Source organism: Cynocephalus volans, chromosome 16 (genome assembly GCF_027409185.1).
Source record: "Cynocephalus volans isolate mCynVol1 chromosome 16, mCynVol1.pri, whole genome shotgun sequence".
Lineage (NCBI taxonomy): Eukaryota > Metazoa > Chordata > Mammalia > Dermoptera > Cynocephalidae > Cynocephalus > Cynocephalus volans.
This window is the reverse complement of record NC_084475.1, coordinates 24,665,584-24,691,629: the sequence shown is the minus strand read 5'-3', so window position 1 is coordinate 24,691,629 and position 26,046 is coordinate 24,665,584. Positions and strand designations below refer to the sequence as shown.

The 26,046-nt window shown below is 43.7% G+C and overlaps 1 protein-coding gene across 2 annotated transcripts in view; it reads left to right on the top strand.

Moving 5' to 3' along the window:
• Positions 1 to 26,046, top strand: part of FRMD3 (FERM domain containing 3) — a 247,360-nt gene that overhangs the window by 144,990 nt on the left and 76,324 nt on the right. For both annotated transcript variants that reach the window (XM_063081143.1, XM_063081142.1), the window contains exons 4-6: positions 11,399 to 11,477; positions 15,492 to 15,589; positions 19,228 to 19,351. In XM_063081143.1, the coding sequence (XP_062937213.1) occupies positions 11,399 to 11,477; positions 15,492 to 15,589; positions 19,228 to 19,351 (301 nt within the window). The remainder of the gene's footprint in view (positions 1 to 11,398; positions 11,478 to 15,491; positions 15,590 to 19,227; positions 19,352 to 26,046) is intronic.

The window sequence follows — 26,046 nt, the reverse complement described above, 5'->3', positions numbered from 1 at the left end:
AGCTCAATAAATGTAGACTTTTCATGTTTCTGATTAATATTGTTAATAAAGTCAATTCTTCACAAATTGATATACACATTCAATAATTTTCAAATTGAAATCTCAGTGAAATTCTTTGTGGCACTTAACTATGACTCAGAGGCTCAGCCCTAGTCAATAAATATGTAAAAAGAATGATGATAGAGGCCTTGTTCTGTTAGACAGCAAGTCAAGGCATATAAGCTATAGTAATTAAGGGAGACTCATAATAGACACATTTGGTAATTAAGATAGACCCAGGAATAGGAAAATAACAGAAGGAATAGAAAAGACATTCATTATTTATGGGAATATGGGTTATGATAAAGATTGTATTTCACATCAGAGACAGAAAAATAGATTATTCAATGCATGATTTTTGGATAATTGCCTTGCCTTTCCATTTGGGAAAAAAAGCTAAAGACCTATTTCACATCTTACATGGAATTAATTCTGGATGTATTAAAATATCCAATATGTTAACAATCTGTAGAAGTTTTAGGTAAAAATGTAAGAGTGTATTTTTATACTCATAATCATGGGTAGGAAAATGCAACAAAGCACAATGCTGAAAAATTTGTGCAAAACTTAAACTTTTGAACTAGATGATTTGTTTTTTTCCACTGCACAGTACATTCTCAGTAAGTGTTTGTTGAATGAATGACTACAAAAGAAATTATAAACAAATTATAACACAAGCAAAAATGGAAAGACATTTGCCAAATGTATAGCAGGTAGTACTACGAAGAATATGTAATGCATGATGTGCAAACCACCAGACAAACAATTCGATAGAAAAAGGTGCAAAAGACACATGGAAGGAGTTAAAATCAATGGCCAGTAAACTCATAAACACATGCTCAACATCATTAGTAACAACAGAAGTGCAAATGAAAATAAGATATTTTTGTTTATTTCACTGAGAAAATTGTAAATATTGATAATACCCAGTTGATGAGGATGAGAATAACACTTCTGGTAGGAGTGCATAAACTGGTAAAGTCATTTTGGAGGGAAATTTGGCTGTACCTTTCAAGAGTACAAATGCTTATGTCTCTTGATCTAGAAAGTCAATCTCTATGCATCTATTTAAAGCAAAATTTGTTCATACACAGGTATATATTATGTAAGGTTGTCTGTTGCAGCATTGCTTATAACACTGACAATTGGAAGCAATGAAAAGTCCAGCATTTTTGGCGAGGCCAAATAAATTGTGTGGAATACATACAGTCATTTAAAAGAATGAGGCAGACATTACTGACATGGAAAGAATTACCAGATAGATTGTTGAGATAAAAAAAAAAGCAGATAAAAATACCACATATAGAATGATTCATTTATATGAGAATAAAAATATTATTTTTGTATGAATATATAAGTGCATAGAGGAAGGACTAGAAAGAATGTATAGTCAACTGTGGTTACCTTTGGGGAAGACAGTGGGACAGAGGGACATAAGGCTTTCATATTTTATTATACATAGTTATATGTTACTCAGACCTGTTATAGTGAGAATATGATCATGTATCACGTGGTAATAAGTGAAAAAAAGGAGAGAAAGCTTTATGCAAAAATCAGCAAAGAAAGAGAAGAAAGAAGGAAAGGAATCAAAATACATTATGCATTAAGCACATACTATGAATTACGTAGAGACCTAGATGAAAGAAAGCCCTTCTCTTCAAAGTAGGCTCTCTGCTCGATCCTGTCTGGTGCCTGCCTGAGGCCTGGTTAGCACAGCAGGGTGGTTAAGATCTTATCCTTGCCCTATTTCCCAGACACTGTGCTCCTGACAAGCACAGTGAAGTGATGGGGTGCTGGGAAATGGCTTCTGCATGGAAACCAGAGTGGGGAGGACCCCCAGCCTCTGCATAATTCACGGGTCTGACTCAGGCATGTAGCAACATTGAGTCAATTTGCTGCCTGCTGTCTGTGGTGCTCCCTCCCCAAAGTTACGATGGCTCTCCCTGGAAGCCTGAGCTGCTATGGAATTCCTGACTTTGGCGGTGATTTTCATGGTACTTAATGCTTATGTCGCATTCCTTAGCTTTCCAGCATCCTTAGGGCTAGTCTACCAAATAGCTCCCTTGCTGATGAATGATTTCGTCAGTAGTGGGGGGGGGGGGAGAAGGAGAGAGAGAGAGAGAGAGAGAGAGAGAAGAAGACATCAGTCATTGAACTTAGTTCCCACCCTAACCTAGTATGACCTCATTTTAACTAAATTACATCTCCAAAAACCTTATTTCCAAATAGGGTCACATTCTGAGGTTCCAGGGGGACTTGAGTTTTTGGGGAAACTGTCTGGCCCGCTACACTGAGCACCCCTCTCAGACCTCTTGTAGCCCTCAGTGTTCATGTGTTCTCTACAGCTGACCTCCGTGCCTTTGCCTTCTGGCTCGTTTCCACCCCCTGCCCCTTTGGGTATGTTGTTCTTTTTTGCTGAACTTGACCACGGTAAAGCTTTGCTGTTTTACTTTTCCAAATACCTGTAGTGACAGTAATCCTGTCTGTAGGGTTATTGGGGCGGCCAGTCCGGTTGTCCTCATTCATACACACATACTTGTCTAATCATATCCCCAGTATTGAGTTTGGAAGATTTCTTCACCTGGTCCCTGGCTTAACACAGGCTGTGTGTGGAATTGGTGCATAATAAATGCTTGTCGACTAGAATTGAAGTGGTCTTTTTAGGGAACTGATAGTTCAACTGCCAAATTCTTTAAAAACAAAGCAAAACAACGAAACACAACCCGTTAATTACATACATCCAAAAATACCAAGTGTCCAACTACTGTGGTTTAGTTTTGATTGTTTTTGCTCCTTCCAGTTTTTTTTCTTCCCTATGCTTCTTTCCAGAAAGAGCAGCTGTGATTTTTGTTTAAGTCATCGAGTGACTCAGAACCTTCCAGCTTTGGAAGCCGGTTCCTCTTATTCAAATGAGCTCATTAGGTTTGGCCAGGTATCTTTTTCTCCCAGGTTGAACTGTTTCTTCAAAAATTCCCATATTTGGGGCCGAGCCCGTGGCGCACTTGGGAGAGTGCTGCGCTGGGAGCACGGAGACACTCCTGCCGCGGGTTTGGATCCTATATAGGAATGGCCGGTGCACTCACTGGCTGAGTGCCGGTCACCAAAAAGACAAAAAAAAAAAAAAAAAAAAAAAAAAATTCCCATATTTGGGCCGGCCCCATGGCTCACTCAGGAGAGTGTGGCGCTGGTAGTGCGTAGGCTGCGGGTTCGGATCCCATATAGGGATGGCCTGTGCACTCACTGGCTGAGCGTGGTGCAGACCACACCATGCCAAGGGTTGTGATCCCCTTACCAGTAAAAAAAAAAAAAAAAAAAAAAAAAAATTACCATATTTGATCCTTTTCTCAGAAAGTTGATACAGTTTGGGCCAATGAATGGTTTCCATGTTGTGCTTTCTTTATTTCCCAATATAGAAAGGTATAATGGTATCAACAGTAATGACAAAATACTGTCATTTCATAGTGTGCAATTCTAAATGATGTGCACATTTGACAAGCCACGGATTTCTCATGTTTAACTTTATCCTTACGGTGTGGTAGGTGGCGACGTTGACATCACTTTGATTTGGTACAGTGGTGGGTCCTTGGGCTTCAGGGAGGGAGGGGACTGTGATGGGCTAGTGGAGAAAGCAGAAGGCACAGGAGCCTCTCCTGGCGGAAGCCCTTACATCACTGGGGCATGACCTCAGGGGCTTCTTTCTTCCTTTGGGAATGCCCCTGTGATTCACAACTGCACGTGTGTTGCAGCATGAATGTGGAATGATAGCCTTGATGGGCCAAGAGGCTCCATGCCTGGGATATGAGCACTGGAGGTGATTCAGAAGCAAGCCAGATGGGTAGGAAAGCTTTTTTCATAGGTTTCTCTTTGGTTGGAGATCCTTTATAATGCCTGATTTTTCGTATGCAATTTTGTAGTATAAAATCTCAGTAACAAGTTATATAAGTAATTGGATTTGGCTGTTATAATTATTATTACATGTTGATTTGCACCTACCAGCATGACTCCTGAGGGACCAGTTAGTTACACAACATTAGCAGCAAGCAGGGGCCTGGGCCTCTTGCCTTCAGTGTCAGGTGCTCTCGCTAACTCTGGCTAAAATTCTCAGGTCACTGCACCCTTAGGCTCAGGCAGCAAAGTTGTTCTTTAGATGCCAGGATTGCTAAATATCCCTTCGTATGTGCACCTATTTCATGCTTATTCTATGCCCACTCCTTCCTGAGAGATGACAGTCCCCCTCTCAATATGGGTACCATGAAGTTCTTCCTCACACTTTGGAGTAGACATAACTGCCCTGGGTTGAGTGCTCAGGGCTCAGGCGGTCTGCTGAGTGCCTGCAGTCATTAACTCATGTCATCCTCATCATGGTCTCTCTGGGGGTTGTGGGCCAAACTCAGCCCCCACCTATTTTTGTGTGGCCTGTGGGCTAGTAGGTTTCACTTCTTCAAATGGTTGGAAAAAATCAAAAGATGAATAGTATTTTGTGACATATGAAAAGGATATGAAATTCAGATTTCGGTGTTTTCTTGGAATCCAGCCATGCCCGTTTGTTTACACGTTGTCTGGGGTTGCTTCTGCATGGCAGCAGCTGAGTGGCGTGATTGACACAGAGACCCTGAGACTCCCAAAGTTGAAGATATTTACTCTGTGCCCTTTACGGAGAAAGTTTGCTGACCCCTACTCTCTGCAGTTTGTTCCGTTATTGTCCCCGTTTTATAGATGAGGAAATGGAGGCTGAGAGTTTTAAGTTTGGCCGTAGCAATTTCTTTAACTGATGAACTTGAGATTAGAAGTGTTGGACCCTAAGTCTCTTTTAGAGCTGCTCCTGAAGAGGCGTGGGCATCAGAGAATTCAGAGGCTGAGTATTCATGGGGCCACCGCTCAGGGTTCCAGTATCCCCTACGAGAGTCCTTAGGGTGACTCCCGTCGCTGCCTGCGTGTGTGTGGGTGCCACTGTGCCTGATAAAAGCACAAGGGAGAACTATAACTGGAAGAACTATAACTATAGTTCTATAGAACTATAACTATGAATTAAACACAGTCTTAAAACCCATCTCTGCTTTGGAAGCAGAGGCCACACAGTGGTTATTTTGGTAAGAGCAATGGAGGGATTATCACTGGTGTTGATGATGCTGATAGTTAACAGTTGTCTTAAATGATATTAGTTATTTCCAAGTGGAAGAGAGCAGCTGACGTCCTCTGTGGCGGGATCTTAACACAGATCCCCAGGTCGCTGGAGGATTGAGCACTGCTGTGCCCTCTTGGTGCTCACGTGTCACTTTGTACGTGTGCAGCGGTAGTTGTGCTTCCAAGCCGTTTCGTTGTCTGATGCCACACAGATGAATTCATTAGTGTCACTGTGCGCACCGTGTCCTCATGCCAAAGTCTCCCAGGATAATATGCGAGGGAGAACGTTCATTTCCTCAGGAATAAAAAGGTGTCAGTTGTACAGAAAAGGCTGGGAGCCCCTGATGCCTACTGAGGATCTCTTGGAAAGCAAGCCTCACATTTGGCAGGTGTTAGAGGTCCTGTTTGCAGTGCCAGACCCTTAGCAAAACTTCTCCAGAATCTGAAAGTCTGACAAATTGATCACACTTTTCTGTCCCCCCACCCCAAAAGAGTCCCAGAGGAGGGAGGTGCAAGAGACACATCTTCCAGGTTTAGGGATTGCCCTACACCTGCTGGAGCCGCAGGCTGCACGCTCTAACGGCTGCTTAAAGGAGATTGGAGGAGGTTTTTCCTAGCTGTACGCCAGAATTATATGAGAAAGATTAGGCATTTATATGTATACTCCTAAAGTTATGTTTTTTATTTTCCTATGGTTCTTTCTGATGACTAGAGGAAGACTTCTGCATTTGAAGAAAAGCTGCTGAGTGATGTTTCTCTTTCAAAAATCCCATTTGGTTTTTAGAAGATTCGAGTAAGGTTGCTGGTAAAAATAGAAAGTCCCTGTTTTCATTGTATCCAGAGGCGGGCTCAGCTAATCGTGTGCTATCCCCAACCCCATTTCTGGGCAAGGTCTCCGAGTGGAGATGAGGACGTCTGTCTCTGCTTCATAAATGCTGTACCTCTCCCCATGTTCTCTGTGTTAACAACCACCAAAGTGATGATAGCCTGGCATCTGCTGATGCAAAAAGGGGCCACCAAGCTGCCCTGCAGAGATACTGGGCCATCCCAGCCCTCGTCTGGTAAGTATCCATTGCTGTTCCCCATACAATTACATGCTCCTGGCATTTTAAAAGTAGACTTTTGCATTTTTTCCTTTCTGTTACTCAGTGGTATGCCCCATTTTTAGCACTTACATGGCTAAGTACATGTTCTTCAGCTGCTGAGTTCAATTCAGTCTTCCCCATCCCTCCCTCCCATTTCCACCCCATTTCCTTGGCTTTTTCTGGTAGGAGTGTTTATCCCAACAAAGCAAAATCTCATCTAGACACCTCTGGGAGGTAAATGTGGCAGCTGGTACTATCCCCTCTTCCAGAGCAGGAAGCAAAGCAGTTAGGTGGCCTGCTCAAGGTCACTGTTGAAGTTCCCTTCAAAACTTGGAGTCCCGTCCATGGAGGATTTGAGGTTCCCACTGCCCTGTGTGCCCCTGTCACAGATGCTGAAGCCTGAGCACCACAGTAGAGGTGGACCACAACATCTCTCCCATAAGGCAGCTGTGCTACCTGGTCTAGTAAAGTCACATGGTGGGTGTTCATGCTAACACTGTTGGGATAGTGGCCTGGTACAGGGTGTGGGTTTTATTGGTCCACAAATAGCTCCTTCATCAGACGTTTCCATCAACTGATTCTGCATCAGTTATTTGGCACAAATAAGAGTTATCCTTCACTTCGTCCCCCTTTCCCTGTACCTTATGAATAAGAAGACATGGTATCCAAAATGGGCAGAGACACTTAGCAGCTGGGAGGAAGGGCTAGGCACCTCCCTAGGGGATTCAGGACCTTGGACATGTCTCAGGGGGTCAGTGACAGCTGCCAGGTGGACTGTGGGAAGGCTACTTTTTCATCAGTGACACACCTAGTGTGGGCTCATGCCAATTCTCAAATGCCAGGCTTTTTACCCCAAACCAGTGCCACCACCCTTGGGTTTAAAGATTATTCCCCCACCCTATGTCCTTTTTAATGACAGCATTTTAAGTGGTTTCATTTCTCCCCTTGTTTGGTTTTCCATAAGGTAGTAAAGAGAATTTCACTTACCAACAGGGATGTGGTTAGAGTGAAGATGAGGAGAGGGGACAGAGGTGGGTCCCCTCTCACTTCATTCTTCTTCATAGCACATATGACATTCTGGTGTCCAGGATATTCACTTACTTTTTCTGTTTACCCCACTAGAATGTGTCCCCCATGAGGATGGCGTTTTTGTCTGTTCACAGCTGCTGTTGTTTGTACAGCATCTAAAACTGTGCCTGGTACTTATTAGGTGCTCAATAAATATCTTTCAATTGAATTCATTAATCCTCTCTCTAGAAGTAGCTATTGTAGACAGCTCTAGGGTCTCTGAATTTGTTCCAGATGTGGAGGAGGACAGGATAGAAGCTGAGATACAGGACTAGAGGTTTATAGAAAGTCAATCCTAGGAATTGAGGTAGTGATTCAGACTACAGAGCTTCTCAGTCAGTATTGTGACTCTGTCAGGGGAACCGAGGGGTGAACGTGACCCAGGGCCTGGCTGCTCCCATGGACGTCTGCCTCACTGTTCATTAATTCATTTAGCCAGACAGGCAGAGAGTCAATCTCTTATCAGTAATGAGCTCTGGGGATCAGAAGTTAAACAAGATATATAGGCCCATACCCTCACGAATCTTGTCATCCATAACTAGATTGACATTTTGAGGAAAATATTTATCTTTTCTGCCCATTCCAACCCTGTGAAGAACCATTCCTTAGCTTTATTACTTTTTGTATATTTTAATTTTGCATCCAGAACCTTAAGTGGGTGCTCCCAGGAGGAGGCCCTGCCAGTGGCCCCCAGGCCTGTGCGCTGAGGTTGAGATTCTTGTCAGTGTGGTCCCTGGGCTGCTCCCGGCTCACTGTGCTGGAGCCAGGTGCTCCTTTTAACTTGCAGGGAGACTCTTTGGGGTCAGTGATGCTGGATGGATATGAGAAGAGAACACAGCAGGGGGTATACGGTGGTAGGAGAAAAGAAACAGAACATTTTGGGTTTGAAAAGCTGCTCCTCCTGTGTTTTCTGTGCCAGCTGTCATCCCTTCTCTGGTAATGGGTTTAGTGATACGTTACTAGTACCTCCTATTAATTTCTTCTGTGGTCACATCCCAGACAATGGAGGGGGATGTCAGGAACTTGGTGTTTTCTGTGTGACTTCTGTGTAATCAGCATGTATGAAAGGAGTGAAGAGTGTGGGTCCGTTATAAACCCAGAGCGAATCAACAGTGAGAGGAGCTGTTGGAAGGAGGCAACAATGCGGTCCAGCATGAGGTGGACAGGCCCTGGGTCCCAGGCTCGATGGAGCCCAGAGAAGACAGGAAAGCGCTCTGGGGAGGGGCAGGGGCGGGCACTCAAAACTGTTCCGGAGGAGGAAGAGTTAGAAGAGCTGGGGGTGTTATTTAAGACTCAGAAGGAGCATGAGCACTGTCTGCACATGACGGAAGGGCTCTCTGTGTGGGAGAAGTATCAGACCTTTCTGGAGCCTCAGGCCTGGAGTCCTACACTCACTGGTATGTGGAGCTGCTGCCTGGAGAGCTCTTCTGGGCCTCACTGCCTGCCTCTTAGGAAGAATGCGAGTCCTGACTTGGGTCTGACGAGCTCAGACATCTACTGAAGCCAACCGAAGGCACAGGAAGGGGCTGTGCTGACCAGGGGGAAGAGGAAGGACAGTCCTAGTTTGGGCCACCTTCTGTGATCCTCTTTCCCCAGCACACCTTCAGTCAGCTGACTTTATCTTTCTGCTCTCATTAAAACATTTTCCCATACCTACTGATCCCACAATTCAACTTTCGGGTGTCTATATCATAGAAAGACAAATAAGAGTACTTAGTGATCTGTGCACAAGGATGTAGAAGTAGACTAGAATTGTGTGAACTGAAGAAATGTGGAAGCAACCTGAATGATGATTAAAAGGGAACAGCTCAGTAAATGCTGATGTATCAATACTGTGAACTACTGTACAGTTATTATGGGAATTATGAGCTCGATCTGTATCTACTTTCCTAGAGGAATGGGCAGGATATAGAGTTAAGTGAGAAAAGCAAGAGAAACATATATAGGCTGATCTCGTTTTGTGGGAATAAATTTTTAAAAATCCCTCCTTATATGTAACCACATTGGCATATCTTTGGTGAGTTGGCAGAAGGGGAAGAAGGACGTAGACAAAGCTGTTGATGTCGGCTGGAGAGTGTGGGGATGGGAGGTGGGGGAGGACCAGAGAGACTGAAGGGAAGGGGGGGGTCAGGCGCGGGGGGCGTCTCTCGCTCTCTCTCTTCATTGGCTGAACATGTATTGATTCAGAGGACTCTGATAAAACACGAAGAAAGAGACAATTCCTTTCCAATTCCATGTTAATTCTGTCTTTGAGACAGTTTTACACAAACTGTCTCAACCTTTCCACTAAAGACAATCCAGAGGTTTTATAATAAAAAGCCTTGAGTTTTAATCCTTTGAAGGTGGTGCTTTAGAAACTAAAGCAAACTAAAAAGAAATCTGGGGCATGTTTAAAGATAACATGTTTTGAGTTAAAACCGAGTTTCTAGATATCATGAAAGTTGAAGGACTTGAGAATCATTTGTATTTTTCTAAGTCGTTTCTTTGCTGTATAGAAAGTGTCCATTTTCTCCTCATGCTTCAGAAAAATGTTTCCTTTCTTAAATATAAGAAACACAGCATGTATTGAAACAACTCACTGTACCCCACAGTGTGTACAAATAAATGTTAAGAAAAAAAGAAAGGACAAAGAAACACAGGATCAGGTAAGGAGCACACAACTCAGTTAAGAAACTTGCTAGCTCCTGGCAGGGAAGTAAGGTGTTGGATGGAAAGAGTTCTAACACGTGTGTGTGTGTGTGTGTGTGTGTGGTGTGTGTGTGTGTGTGTGTGTGTGTGTGTGTGTGTGTGTGACCAGTTTTTCTCTGCTGAGGAGTTCTAACACGTGTGTGTGTGGTGTGTGTGTGTGTGTGTGTGTGTGTGTGTGTGTGTGTGTGTGTGTGTGTGTGACCAGTTTTTCTCTGCTGAGATAGCCAGCAAGATGCTGTTGTATTTTCTTGTGATTTGGATGCTTTTTGTAAAATTATTTTTAATAATTGTTTTCCATATTCAATTTTCCTCATTATACATTCGTATTTGATGCTGATGTTCTTTCTATGTAAAGAATTTGTCTACATCCAGAATAGCCCAGACGTTGTAGGATTGGCTGGCAATTTAACCCCTGCTTATCCTGAAAGAGGAATTTGGGGAGAAAAGGGTGCTGTTTCATATCCACATTCGGACGGAGACTCAGTGAATTCCAGGTAGTTGTACTGATAGAAAGGCAAATAAGCCAGTATGTTAGATCCATAGAAGTACTAGTTCTAACCGTCATATTTCCCTGATTTTAAGATGTTCTCTTCATATGTTAACTGAAATCTGAATGCATCTTACTACATTTGCATGCATTTATTAGGGTACTATTGCAAGACAATAATGGTCTTATAATTGGAGGTGTTGGATATCCTGTAGAATCCCATTAGCAGGTCATTGAGTTCTAGATATTTGATGCAATCAGAATATTCCAGAATCATGAACCTCAACCAGAATTAAGTCTACATAGTGCTAATCTTGATTCAGACAAACTGGCAAATTATAAAAGTATTTATTTTCATACAGGTGACTGCTTCATAGACAGATAATTCTAAAAATCTACAAAGTAGGATCTGTGCATGGCTGACTCCACTTTTTAAATCTCAGTCTTAATTCAAAGGCACCATCATTTGGAGAAAACTAGTCATGTGCAGTGACATTTTTCCACCTCGCAGGCTAAAATAATCTTTCATGAGCCCCCAAACCTGAATGGCACCTACAGGCAGTTTGTCTGTCACAAGGGGGCGGGAAGAATCAGAGGAGAAAATGCTCCCTGGGGCTGCAACTGAAGGGAATGAAGGCGTGAGGGGAGCTGTCATGTGGAAAGATGTCCTTGCTGACGAGGTCGCCTGTGTTCTGCATTTGCTGTGGGCGTCCTATCAAGCGTTTTCTTTCAGTTTTGCTGTTGCTGTTGCTTTGTTTTCTCGGGCATCCTGTCTGCTTCTTCCAGAAAACTACCCCCTCCCCGCCCCCACCCGGCAGGCCCTTGAGGCTTCGTGGCGACCCTCCTGTGTGTTTGAGTCTGTGGTCTCCTGCCGCTTTTCTCACACCTTTTCTTTATGACGTTTCAGCCCATCCACCATTCACCATGTGCTTTAGAGTGAAATTCTACCCACACGAGCCCTTGAAGATTAAAGAAGAGCTCACAAGGTATTTTTCATTTGTTTGTATGTTTAACGTGCATCTTTAACCAGCCAGGGCCTCGAGGGTTCCAGGCCAGACACCTGTCCACAGTAGAGCGACTCAGCCAGGCCACATGGAATGCTTCTCTTCCACTGAATTGTCTTGGGGTTTTTTCAAACAATTGTCACTGAGTGTAACGGATGGCACAAGAAAGCAGTGGCTCTGAGGGGGAAGTGCTCTCTGAGAACATCTGACAGTAGGTGCTAGAAATACACAGAAGAGCCATCTTCAGGGGTGGCAGATTCCCCGCTAGCAGCCTGGCCTGTTGGATCCCAGTTCTTCTGGGAGGGAGTCAGTCACCTGATGGAGCGGACCCTCTGTCATCGTGCATTCCACTTGCTGAATGAGTGACTGGGGGGCAGCCTTCCTTCTGATCGTAGGCTCTTCTCAGCCCAACGCTCTGAATTTTCCAGTCCTCGGACCTCCGCCTCCTGGGGGTTTGGCTTCTTTGAACAACCTGGGCAGACATTGCTGAGCAGGGTCGCGTAGGGACGGCTGGTGCCTGGTGGGTCAGGAGCTCTCACCGCCCAGCTCTTCATGAGGCTCTGACTCAGGGACAGCAGTAATCACTGTGTGCAGGCTTTTCATTGAAATATGACATTTATTTATTGGTTTTAGAAGTAGAAAGCTTTAATATCAAAAGAATAAAATTCAGAAAAGAAAATGTGCTGCTAGAGTTTATAATACCTTATTATACTCCAAAAACATAACTGTGAAGTAGTTGTCATCTTATTTTCATTATTGAAATTAATTGAGGCATAAAGAAATTAAGTGATTTTTACTAGATCACTTGTATAGTCATCTCCCAAAACAACCTGCTTAGGTACAAATGTAGTTTTCTCTGATCATTTGCAGGGGGCTGTTTGGGGTTCTTGGATGTTTTGCTTTCCTGCCATCCAGAGTCTCTGGCAAAGCTTGGCCGTAGCGGCGCTGAGGTGACTTTGGAAGGGAGCAGATGGTTCTATTCTCTATTATTAATTTGCCCACAGCCATTTAGTAAGGTTTGTGCTGGGGGTGGGGTGAGGAGAGGTGTGTGTGTATGGAAAGGAGGATAATAGATAATGGACATTATAAGTGGTTGGTATTTTGCAAACTGGCTTGCTTTTTTTTTTAATTGAGGTAAAATTCACATGATATAAATTAATCTTGCCATTGTAAAGTGTACAGTTCCATGGCATTTAGTACATTCACAATGTTGGACACCCATCACCACTGTGTAGTTCCAGAACATTCTCACCACCCCAGAAAGAAACTCCAGACCAATGGCAGTCCCTCTGCATTCTTTCCTCCCCCAGCCCCTGGCAGCCGCTAATCTGCTGTCAGTTTCTATGGATTTGTTTATTATGGACATTTCATATAAATGGAATGTACAATATGTGGCCTTGGACTGTGTTTGGCTTGAAAAATTCATTTATCAATTTGATAAATTCTTCTGTGGTTCCTACTGTTTACCCAGGGAGCAGAAGCTGGATGAGCTACCGAGAGAGGGGAAGAGAGAGGGGGAGAGAAAGAGAGGGTCTGTCCTGCCCTTGGGGTGCTAACAGTGTAATTAGGAAGGTCAAATCAAATCTAATGACTCACTTTTGTCATCTGTTTTCTGTGTAATCTTGTCTGGAGGATAAAAATTGAATATGTGTCACAATATAATTTAAGGATGGATTTTTTGTTGTTGTTGAGAAAAGTCCTATTTGAAAGAAAAGAATACAAAGTTTTAGTAGTTATTAGGGTTTAGAACTATTAGTGGTTTAGGGTTATTAACCCTAGTTAAGCCTCTCTCGATTAAATTTGTTAGCATTTTCCTGCCATTGACTGAGTTTCTCAGGTGTGAATAGTGGGATATTGTGAACATTTTGATGTTTCCAAAAGAAATAAGGTGGCCCCTTACCCTTTCATAGGTAGAAATGTGTTTTTCTTAGTCAATACAGTCCTTAGAATTCCAACTAATTTAGAAACTGTGGAATGCCCCAGATACTGATGGTTTAGATGCTCCTCTTGAAGGTATTTGGTTTTTCTTGTCTGAAAAGTTGTTTATTGTAAGATTAATCTAAAATTTGAGAAGAATTTAATATATGAGAAGTTAAGATCACATTCATAACCATGTTTAACAGTAAAGACACATTGAGAGGCAGGTTGAAAAGATCAAAACAACAAAAATACCCACAAAAAAGGATATTGGAAATAATTTTTTATCTTTCCTTTATCTCTCCATTTAAGCAATCATCTTATAATCCTTTATATTTCTGGGGCTTTTGTAAATGCTATATAAAATTGAATGTAACCCAAAGTATGTCGGTTTAAAAATTTTTTTTGGTGAGAACCATCTTTAAATTCACATTGGGTAGAGAAGCGTCATCATTAATGGTGGCATGGTAGTTTATGCCCCAGATCCTCTTGTGTTTTTGTTGCTTAATCCTTTCATGCAGGAGTGATACTAAAGGACGATGCATTGTGTGTGTGTGTGTGGCTGTCGCATTAAAAAACGAGCATCCTGAACCTGAAGCCCTTTATAAGGCTTAGTGGATTATGTTGAATCCACAATAATCTTTATCTCCAGAGATCACTGATATGAGCAAAGATTCAAGCTCTGATGCTATGAAAGCTGATTTTATTTTCTCAGGAAGCTTTTATCAAACCTGCCTTTTGAGTTATGGAATTAGAACCCAAACCTCTCACTCATCAGTAAATACTTATGTGAAACTATTTTTCACTACCAAATTCATCAAAAAGTGGAAATGAATGCTCTTATGTTCAATGCATACACATTCAACACAGAAAAGAAACCTCATGGTATTTGGCCTGGTTGTTTACAGCCCCTAAAAAAAAGAAAGATTTGATCAAGTATTTGTGTGACCTTGATATTCTGAGTGGCTAGGGCCGTGGTCCTCAAAGTGAGGTCCCTGGACCAGCAGCATCAGCATCACCTGGAGATTTGTTAGAATTGCAGATTCTTGGCCCCTGCCCCACACCTACTGAATCAGAATCTCCAGGGGCAGGGCCCTGTGATCTGTATTCTCATAAACCCTCCAGGTAATTCTAAGCATGCCAAAATTGGAGAACCACTGCACTAAGGCAATTTAGATTTTCAAAAGTACCACTTTCTTTTGGCACATAAGGTGTATAATTCAGTGGTTTTTAGTAGGTTCACAAAATTGTGCCACTACCACGACGATCTGATTCCAGCATGTTTTCATCACCCTAGAAGGAAACCTGGTACCCTAGCAGTCATTCTATAATCTCCCCTTCCCCCTGTCCCTTGCAACCAGTAATCTATTTTCTGTCTCTGTGGATTTGTCTGTTCTGGACACTGCATATAAATTAAATGATACAAGAGGTGGCCTTTTGGGTCTGGCTTCTTTTCACTTAGCATGATCTTGTCATTATTCGTCTGTGTCGTAGAATCATATTCCATTGAGTTTGCCATCCCTGGAGAGTGGAAGGGGACACTACACAGACGACAACTGTACCTGTGAATCAGCTGGCTTTCTGGCCTCACAGCCAAGTCTCTCTGGGGTTGATTAATGTGAATCTGTCTGCCCTGAGAAAGCATGGCGCAAGTCTTAGTGTACGACTGGATCTGTTTCCTGACTCTCCATTTCAAGCAGAGCTTGGGCAGCATGTAGCTGAGGTGCAGGTGGTGACAACGGTGGCTGTGATTGCCATCGTGTGGGAGATCCTGCCAGGAGCAGCAGCCACTGGGCCTGTGGCTTTCCTCACTCTTTGTCCCGCCTCTTTGGAAAGTCTGGGCCCACCCAGATTTGGAAGATGATAAGTCCTGCTTGGCTACAGACACTTCAGATCCTGAATTTAGAGGGCCCCTCTCAGCTTTTCTCTGCTTACTCTCGGAAGGGCTTGGCGTGTCTGAGCCACTCCCAGAGCAGGGTAGGGCTCCGGTGACCCAGGAGGATAAAGCATGAACAATCTTTCTCCTTGTCCTGGCTTCACCCAAAACTCAGGGCAACTGCTTCTCCTTTTGTATTGCAGGTACCTCCTGTACCTGCAGATTAAGAGAGATATTTTCCACGGCCGGCTGCTGTGTTCCTTCTCTGATGCTGCCTACCTGGGTGCCTGTATTGTTCAAGGTAAGTCTGGCTATGGCTCACCCACACCAGCCCCCCATTGCTCTGGGCTGCAGAGCTCTGGCTGCTGGAGCCTTCCTCCTCCCCCTCCTCCCTCCCTCTCCTCTTCCTCCCCCTCCCCCAATATAGGCTGGTAACTTTCAGTGAAACAAGTCAGATGACATTCCAGTAGACAATTAACTGATCCTATCAACACAAGCTTGATTTTAGCAAACATTCCTTCTTATAGCAATTTCTCAGTGTCTTTACATAACAATCAGTAACTAGTCTGTCTTTGAGCCAGCAACCTTGCTGTGTTACAATTCTTATCTTGCAACAGAGACTTATAGCCTGAGGAAAATTTCCTGTCCTTGCAAGGTCAATATTTGAAAGTGCAAAGCTTTGGAAAACCAAGCCCTGTGAAGTACATATGCTTTTTAGTATATTCCACATTCATTCACTGCCAAGGAGAGAAACCCACCATTCTCGTGGGGATTTCACTGTGGGATGCTCTGTGCAGTGAAACAATTCCTTCGCCCTGTTCCCAGGTGTGTTGGGTCTCTGAGAACTCTGAAGTGGGTGTGTGTTTTTTTCTCCCTTCCCTGGGAGCATCCTAGTGCTGGATAGGAGATTTTGGCAGAGGAACCAAAAGCCTTGGGATATTCCAGTTTACAGTGGTCAGGACTACAGTGCTCCTGTGATGGGAATAGTCTTTCCATCTGCTTCGAGGTGGAGCTGGTGCTTCCAGAAGCTGCCTCTCTTATCTGAGAGTGAAGGGATGTCAAAAGCCCGTAGTGCTCCTCCTGCATGGTGGTGACTCATGTTTCTAGTCAGGGTGTACTGCCTTAGGTAAGGGAAGAGGGAATTGATACTAATGCAAGCAGCAGACCAGCATGAGAGGATTTCAGGATGCATTTAGGCATTCATGAATTATCGTCAGTTCTCCAAGGACAAGCTCAATATGGACCTATAATGGAAAGCTCTCCATCCTCTTGTATGTTTGAAATGAAGCCACGAAGCCTCCGTCTGGAACATCAGGGCCCCATTATCCCTCAATGCTGTATCACTGACCACACACAGACGCTGTGGAAAAAGGAGGGTCTGAAATGGACTGGCAGACCTTGAAAGGACATTTTGTCTCTAAAATGTGGTGGTGTCTTTGGGTCATTTGTAGCAAAATCAGTAAGAACTGGTTCATAAAGTTCTCTGATGCTGGGGTGAGTGCTTCAGCAGCTCGGAGGTCATTTACAAATGTACATACAGATAGGCGTCATCAGAACTGCTCATTCCTACAGAGTGACAGGGAGGGGGGAGTACATGGTTAGGAAGCAGGAGGCAGGGTGGCTTATCACTGTCTTGTTTGCTCACACTCTTCTGAAGAGTATGTTTTGAGCTTCAGTATATTCTGCGTGTGTGAACAGCAGCCACTCACCAGTTTTACTGCCTGCACACACTGAATCCAGTCAGCGTATACAACACATGCAGTGCACTTTCCTTCATAACATAAATTGCAAAACAGACACACAAAATCCTTGGGATCTGTTTACACCCTTTCTTGGTAAAAATCTCTCTCCTGTTTTTTCTACAAGACAGCACCATGGAGGGATTGCGCTTGTCTCCTCTGCCTGGTGTGCTCAGTCCCCTGTGAATGTTTGGGCTCCTGCTAGATACTCAGAACTCAGTCCAGATGTCACTACCTCCAAGAAGTCTTCCTGGACTCCTTTGTGTGTAGCGGTCTCCCTCCTGCACATCGTTCTTTCTCACATCTGTTTAGTTCTCTTGAAAGCACTTATATCTGATATGCTCTTGTGAAGTTATTTGGGGGCTTGCTGAGTGTATCCTTCTATCTAATTCTGTGGGAGTAGGACTCTGAGTACCTTTTCCCCTGCAGTCTTCCGGTGTCTGGCACACAGTAGTTTCTGCACTATGCTAAGTACATCAGGGCACTGGCCTAGATTGCACCAATGCATGCTTTATCTTTCTCTCTGTACTTGGGCAAGATTGTTGGTGACCTGTGGGGAGGTGTTCCCCACCTCATTCATTCATTTGTTCATTTGTTCTCCAGACATTAGGTGGTAGGCACTGCAGTGCCAAGTCCCTGTGGGGAGACAGCCATGGAAACAAACCATTGTGATGATGGTGTTCATGGCTAAATCAAGGGACACACAGGTGTGTCCCTGCTATGAGCGCCCTCGGTAGGGCCCCGGACCCGGCAAGGATGGGTTAGGTACAGAGTACCCTGGAGTGGTGATGTCCCATATCTGGAGTTCTTTTGGGATGAGTCCTCTCCAAACTAGGGGAACTGCCATTGCCCTTTAGAGTCACCATCCCTGACCCGACTCACCCTTGGGCTTCAGTCTCTGGACTTTTCTGGCAATTGAATTCTCTCAGAAAAGTGCTAGGGCCTGTTTCAAACTTCAGGCCATCCAGTGTGCCATGTGTTGTCTGTAACAACCTTACCTTCAAAAACTGTGTGTAGGAGAAAGAACCACAGCTGCCTACCCAGCTCCTGCGATGAGCAGTTAGAAGTCCTCATTCAAACGCCTTGTCCTGTAGTGGAGGTGAGAGTTACAGACCAGCTTCCTGGGAAGAGAGCACAGGCCTGAGACGGGGAGATGTCAGTCTCGTCTCATCAGCAGTCCTGTGTGGTTCCCGTGGTGTTTCTTCTCTGAGTCTTCTGGCCTTTACCAGGCTACTTATTTGCAGCATTCAGCAATAAAAGTCCATTGTACCTCACAAATTTTCTTGGGAAGAGAAGTGCCCCCCACAAACAGCACCCTCCCTCACCAGCCACTCAGCAAGCTGACACTGACATTGAAGGTGACCCCGTTTCATACTGGTGGTCCATTACCCCATTACCTGTAGACAGTGCAGCTCTGGGTTATGCCATCTCCTAATATTCAGGCCCTTACCCAGCTCACAGGGGCACGTGTGTGTGTGTGAGTGAGTGTGCGTGTTTAAGCGCTTTATGTATATTTCTTTTGGAACTCAGTTTAAATTAATCATCAGTTCATGGCCCACTAGCCTCATTTGGTCCCTTTGGGTTCATCTGTTGATTAATTGATTTCCCTTTTCTCATTATTCTCCTTTTCTATTCCTAAAGGCAGCACCTGAGTTCATCTATATCTCTGTCCTTGCATACCTTCTTATAAAATGATTGGTATATTATTTGTGTAGCCTCCGTGTTGTACAGTCGATCTCTTGGATGTATTCCTCCTACACAACTGAAATTTTGTATCGTTTTACTTACTTCTTGGGGGGGGGAGAGGTATTTTGACGCAGGATGAGTGTGCTGCGAGCACATAGTGCCTGAAGGGTAAGGAGCACTGAGTGTGCGACAGAGCCTCGGAAAATCTGAAACAGCCCCCCAGATACCCATAGTGCCCCCATCTAGAAACCATGATTTGAGTGCCCATATTATACATATGAAAACAAGACTCAGAAAAGGTCAAGTACCCAAGCTCACACATTACATCTGAAGTGGGGATGAGCTTCTACACACGCAGCCTGTGGTCTTTTCATGGAACAAACACCTCTTGTTGGGTGAGATCATTCCAAACCCTTCTCTGGGGTGTGGGAGACACTCCATATGCACCCTGCTTGTGTTGCTGTTTTTAATCTTTCTCCTTCTCCTTTTTTTTTTTTTTTTTTACTGGTTACAGCTGAGCTCGGTGATTTTGATCCTGATGAGCATCCTGAGAATTACATCAGTGAGTTTGAGATTTTCCCCAAGCAGTCACAGAAGCTGGAAAGAAAAATAGTGGAAATTCATAAAAATGAACTCAGGTAATATGGGTAGACGTTTGTGAAAATGATGAGGGTGAGAATGTATTCTTACTGCAGGGGACGTGGAAATCGTGCTGTGAAGTAAAGATATTTGTAACAAATGGGGAGACTGTTTCAGGTGGCAGAGCAGTATTTCTGGGCACTGCCAAGGACACCGTGGTGTCCTCCATCAACAACAATCTCAATAGTGTGGGGTCACCTGGGCAGCTGGTTATGAACCGTCAGCAGTTATTGGAGCCGTATGTTTTCTTGCCCACATGGATTTCCAGCCATCCTGCATTTCTGAAAGTGAAATCCAGGGTGAGTGAGAGACCCTTCTAATCTGACCTATGCATTACTTTTTGCCCTCCTGTGGCCATTGCTGGAAGCATTGTCTCCGAGTAGGATTCATTGACAAGACCCCCTTCACTGAACTGCTTTCCAGACGACAGATTCAGCACCTGCCCCTCCTTTCCTTGTCTGCGATGCTTCAAGATGTAACTACAGAGCAGTAGTGGTTGCAGTCGCAAAATTGCATACAGTATTCACTGCATACACTTTGCACATAATGATTCATTTCATCTTCACAACAGCTTAGGAGGTAGCTGCTATGGTTATTCCTTTATTAAAGATGAGAGAACTGAGGCACAGAGAGGGTAAGCAACTTACTCGAGGTCACACAGCCTGTGTCAGGGCTGGGATCTGAATTCAGGCAGCGTGGGTCTAGAGTCTGTGCTCTTCAGCACTGTGTAATGCTTCCACTCTAATAGGCTACTGGAAATAAAATGAAGCATGCACAGGAATCATTGCTAACTTGGAATTCAGATAATTCAAATATTCTAGTCTGTAACTAGAATTTAAATCCTGGATCCTGTGCAAATCACAGAAAAACTCATCTTGATAGTAATAGCAAGCATGGGCAATGTTATGCTGGGTATTGATGAAGAACTCCAAGAGCTGAGATACTTCCCTCTTCTGGGCCTCTGGCAATCATAAAGAAAAGAGTGTAGCAGAATTATGAATTCTGGAAAATAGCTGTCCCTTCCTTAGGGAGTGCCGGAGCTCCCTACTCTATGCAGGTGCTCCCCCTGCTGGTGAACCTGAGAAGAGAGCACACGTGGGCACTCGAGGAGGCAGGGTATTTCAGCTTGGAGAACATGACCTTTATTCTTAGACATAAAGATGATTAGACATCAAAACATTGTACCGATTTCAGAAAGCAAACTGCCATTTAAATGGGTAATTTTAGAGTATCATCTCCTAATGAAAATCTTTATTGAAAATATATGAAACTCTCACTACTCTTTTTACATTTTGAGACAAGCACGCAGGAGGTAAAAATAAAACTCCAATATCCATTTGTGGGGTTTGTGGCACAGCAGTGTCCTAGGGATCACAGGGTGAGAGTTGTTGGGTAAGGGAGTCACATCCACCCCCTCACTCTGCCCCAATCCCTGGCAACCACTGATCCTTTTACTGTCTTCACAGTTTTGCCTTTTATAGAATGTCTTATAGTTGCAATTATACAGTATGCTGTAGCTTCTACAGATTGGCTTCTTTCACTTAGCAATATGCATTTAAGGTTCCTCCATGTCTTTCCTGGATTGACAGCTCATTTCTTTTTAGCACTGAATAATATTCCATTATCTAGATGTACTGTAGTTTATCCATTCACCTACTGAAGGACATCTTGGTTGCTTCTAAGTTTGAGCTGCTGTAAACATCCATGTGCAGGTTTTTGCATGGACAGAAGTTTTCAGCTCTTTTGGGTAAATACCAAAGAGCATGATTACTGTATTCATGGTAAGAGTTTGTTTAGTTTTGTAAGAAACTGATAATCTGTTTCCTAAAGTGGCTGTACCATTTTGTACCATTTTTCATTCCCATCAGCAATGAGTGAGAATTCCGTTGATCTTTGACAGCATTTGGTGTTGTAAGTGTTTTTTAATTTTAGCTGTTTCAATAGGTGTGTACCTAATAAGAGCTTTATTTAGAAAAATTTTATTGAGGCATCTTTGGACCTCTTAGTATCCTGTGAACAAGAGGATGTGGAGATGTCTCATTCACATTATAGAATAGATGTCAGTGCTAAAACCCACTGAGGCTAAATGATTCTTCTAGATCAGGGGTAGTTAAATATTTTTTGTTTTCTGGGCCATATGGTGTCTATTGCAGATACTCAGTTTTGCTTTTGTAGAGCAAAAGCAGGTATAGACAATTCATAAATGAGTGGGCCATGATTCAGTAGAACTTTATTGGCAAAATGGGTGGCAGGATAGATTTGGCCCATGGTCCAAGTTCAATGGCTCCTGTTCTAAACACGTGGCAGAGCAGGTCTAGAATCAGTTTCCATTTCATCCTCCTGCCTCCATAGGTAATTTTAAGATGAGAGCCATATTTACTTTTATAAATATGTGTGAAAAAGAATCTCTTGTAATCTGCAGACTTCATTTGAGTTTGGTGTGCAGAGGTGAGGTCCTCCTTCTAGAGCCCCCTGGTGGCTAGAGGGAGCCATTGCTGAGATCCCTGGGGATGTGACAGTTCTGTTGTTTTTGGCCCTCTTGGTTTATCTTTTCCACAGCTCTAATTGTAGCTATCTGGGTTAAAAGGAGACACTCATTCCATTAGTCCTGAGGGTGCTCAAGGGGGCTGAAGATCAAGACTAAGATTGATTTCACCATGAGTAGCCCTGATAGATTTCTCTGGGGGTATTTCCTAGAGTTTCTACTCAGCTAGCCTTGATCTTCCTCTCATCACCAGTTCATGAGGTTGGTCATTAGAGGCAAAGACATTTGCATTAACTTCAGTCATAGGTCATCAGCTTTTAAATATTCAAAAAGTTCAGTTGGTGGTAAAGTGGTTTTGATGAAATATATTCCTTGCCCTTAAAGAGCAGAAAAATCACCCAATTAGCCACCACTGTAATGATCTAACGTAGTGAGGTTTGTGCTGGAAGCAGTAATGACACTGAGTGTATTTTAAACAGAGTAATTATCTCTATTTCTCAAAACTCACGTTCTCTGTAAATCATGTGTCATGGCTTCCTGGCGAGGAGTTATAATTTTTAAAATGTCTAGCTTTCTAGAAATAAGTGCCTTGCTATGAAAAATGTCCCCTACCCTGTACTACTGATAAATAGATCATAAGGGTCCCCTTAAGAAATGTTTTTGTCAGTTTTGAGAAGAATGTTTATTGTGTGAAAGGAAAGGGAAAGGTCCAATTATTTTACAACCCCTATCTTTCTTAAGATGTGCTTTCTTTCTGTCATCTCTTCTCCCTCTCCCTGTATCCTTTCTCTTCCCAAGTTCCTTCAAAAACCCCAGAATCTTCCTCCCTGTTAGGTTATCAGATTCATTTTCTGTTGCTATTTTGCATAACACCATTATTAGGAATGGGTAGGTGGAATCATTTGGCATGAAATGCTTTTCTTGTGAAAACTAAGTCCTTGTATTATATGGTCTAGAGTCAGGACACTTCTAGGGAAGGATGGACCAGGAGCAAATAGTGTGCACACTTGAGCCCTTTACATTTTTTGTCTAGCATGACTTAAAGGGGGAATGAGCAGTGTCAACAAATGCGACGTGGCGATGAAGGAGGAGAGAGGGGATGCATTGAAAGTAGGAGTCAGCCAAAAACTGTACATATTCTCTGAGTACCCCCGACATGTGGTTCTAACTTATGCATAGAGTCGAAGGCTCTGAACTTTCAGTGAGACTTTAACAACACGTTTACCCATCCATCTATTCATTCACACACCCATCCATAATTCATTCATACATCCACACACCCGTCCATGATTCTTCCGTGATCTTTCCATCCATCCCTTCGTAAAACAAATATTCACTGAAGGGCCACTTTGCGTGGGGACTGTATGAGTGGTGGGTGGCCTAGCCCAGATCTTCAACCACTTCACCAAGCCAGGATGCCCTTTATCATCCGCACTCCCATGACCTCATGTTTTGAAAAGCTGTATATGAAAAACAATACTCATGAGGCAACAATTAATTTACTTCTAACTTTTGTTAGTCAAAGACTGCTACTACTACCATTTAGAGCCTTTGACTACCAAAATGTTACTGGCCAAAAACAAAGGTATGTAACACTCAGTTACTACACTTGAGGGACCCTCAGAGTTAGAAGCTTGAGTTATAAAATGACAGTCCTTGGACTACACCCTGACCCAGGTATATGGACTGTGGGCCAAATAATAGTTTTAAAAAATGGAATCAGTTGCCATAAAGTTCCAGCTTTACTTGCATCTGGGGGATTTGGTAATATCAGCCTCTGAGCCCTCTGTGACCAGGCTCAGCAGTGACGCCTCTTTACAGAATCTTTCACTCTCCGAATCGCCACCATCACTGTTCAGCCAGTCCACTTCCTGCCTCCACTGGTATTGAGTTTGCGGACACTATCTTTTACAGATGAGGAAACAGCGTTCTGAGAAATCAACTTATCCAGAGCTACACAATTATGAAGCAGTAGAACTTGACCTGAAGTCTGAGTTTTTGTGTATCGTGCTCGGATATCTTTCTAAGTTGCTGCTCTCTTATACGTCCTGTCCCTGCCTGGCCCCAGGGTAACACCACTGTCTAGCTCATAGCATGGCACTTATCCAAATTTGCAGTGTTTTATCTAAAGCCCTGCCTAGAGATAATCCCTGATGGTCCCTAAGGGGTTTGCAAGAGATAATGTCCCTCTCTAAGTAAAGCATTGGAAATGATAGACTGGGGCCTCTCACTTCTGTTCTACTTAGGATGTGGAAGGGCATAAGGCATCCGTCTCTCCTACCACCAAAATAGCACCAACAAACAGTACAAACAAAAACATCATACTTTTTAATCTATCTGAGAGCTGGAGATGCAAAGAAACCGAAATGAATTAAAACCCAGAATATCCCTTGTAGGTGAGCAGAGACCCACAGTTGCTTTCAGTTCTGGCAGAGCGAGGGAAGGAGGAGGAATACACCATAGGTGGGGGTCAGGGCAACTAGTGAAGTGCATCTAGCACTCCGAGGCATGGCAGACCTTCAGCCAGGGCGGGGCAGCCCTTGCCAACAGCAGGGGACAGGATGGCAGGGAGAAAGATCTCCAGAAGTCCAGAGATCTGGGAATGGAACTGAACAGCACAGGAGTCCACTGCAGTCCAGAAAGTCCACAGCCGGGCTGTGAGGCTTTGAGAGCTCCCTGGGGTCTCCTGGCTGCTGGGACCCCAAGCCCTGCTGAGGGCAAGCCCTCCCAGCCATCTGAAGCCAGTGGTAAGGAAAGCCTAAAGCTGCAACCAAGTTGCAGCAAAACGTGATCTAACTCACATTGAGAATTCTACTTTTCAGAAGTAGAAGACCATTAAATTGGTCTCATACCCATGAATTTAATTCTGGAGCCTGTAGGCTCGGATGGGTCAGGTAGAGCCGGACCCAGCCTTCTTTTGCCAACTGTGCCCCACACAGTCCAGGTCACTGCAGACTTGCAAGATCCACACCTCGTTCCACAGTTACTGTTCACTACTAATTTGCATTCACTCTTGGGATGCTGTTCATTTTTGTACTTGATGTAACGGTATGCGAAAGGAGGGTCAGTAAGCGAGAGATTGTTGTTCTTTGGCCTACATGCTCAAGGCAGCCAGAAGGGAGATATATAACTAAATATGTAATTACTTGGCCTCACCTAATTTATTAGAAAAGCATACCTTTGGAGAATTGTTAGCATTTAAAAAAGAATTCAACTAATGTCTTTACCTCCAACTGTCTTGTTAGGGATACCATTAATCTGAGCAGAACATTTCTTGGTGCAAGATTTAAAGGATAGAAAAATCATTATTTTCCATTACCAAACAGAGTTTTTGCCAGAAACAAACGTCCACTGGGAGATTCAAGGGGGGAAAAAGTCCATAAACATTTCAGTTTAATTGATCTTAGTGTCTTCCTGAAAAACAGATCATTAAATGGTTTCTCCCTCGGTTACTTGGGGGCCTCAGGAGTCCCCAGTGCTATCAGGGTCCCTGCCTTTCCTCCTTTGTTTTTGATCCCTTTGCCTTCTCTGAACATTTGCAGTTCATCTCTCCCTGTGTATGACCTTTTTCGATGAGGTCTTCTAAGTGCTTAGCCGGGGGAGATCTGCAGTCAAACCCAAAGCAAACGATACTGACTTGAGGATTTTTGTTCTAAAGATGGGCGGGCCTTTGCTTTGCTGTAAATATCTCGATGTCCTGCCTGACACTTCCCCTCAGCCGTGTACAAGGCTGGCAAGGGAACAAATGCTATTCTGAAGGCAAGGACACAGCATCCAAGGCTCACTGCTTTTCATCTTTACACCACAGCTCAGAGGCAGGTGCTGCTTTTACCTTCATTTTACAGAATCAAACAGACATGGCTTTTGTGATTCTCTATCCTGTGTTCTGGTCCCAGATAAGAGTTCAGCAAACTTTTTCTGTCCTGGGCCAGATAGTAAATACTTTAGGCTTTGCAGAACGTGCGGTCTCAGTTACTACTCAGTTTTGCTGTTGCGGCATGATGGCATCCATAGACAATATGCAGACAAATGGAAGTGGCTGCGTTCCAATAAAACCTTCTTTATGGACACTGAAATTTGGAGGTCATATCATTTTCTTGGGTTGTGGATAGTGTTCTTCTTTTGAGTGCTTAAACCATGTGAAAATGCAAAAACCGTTCTTAGCTTGAGGGCTGAACAAAATCAGGCAGTGATCTGGACCTGGCCTGC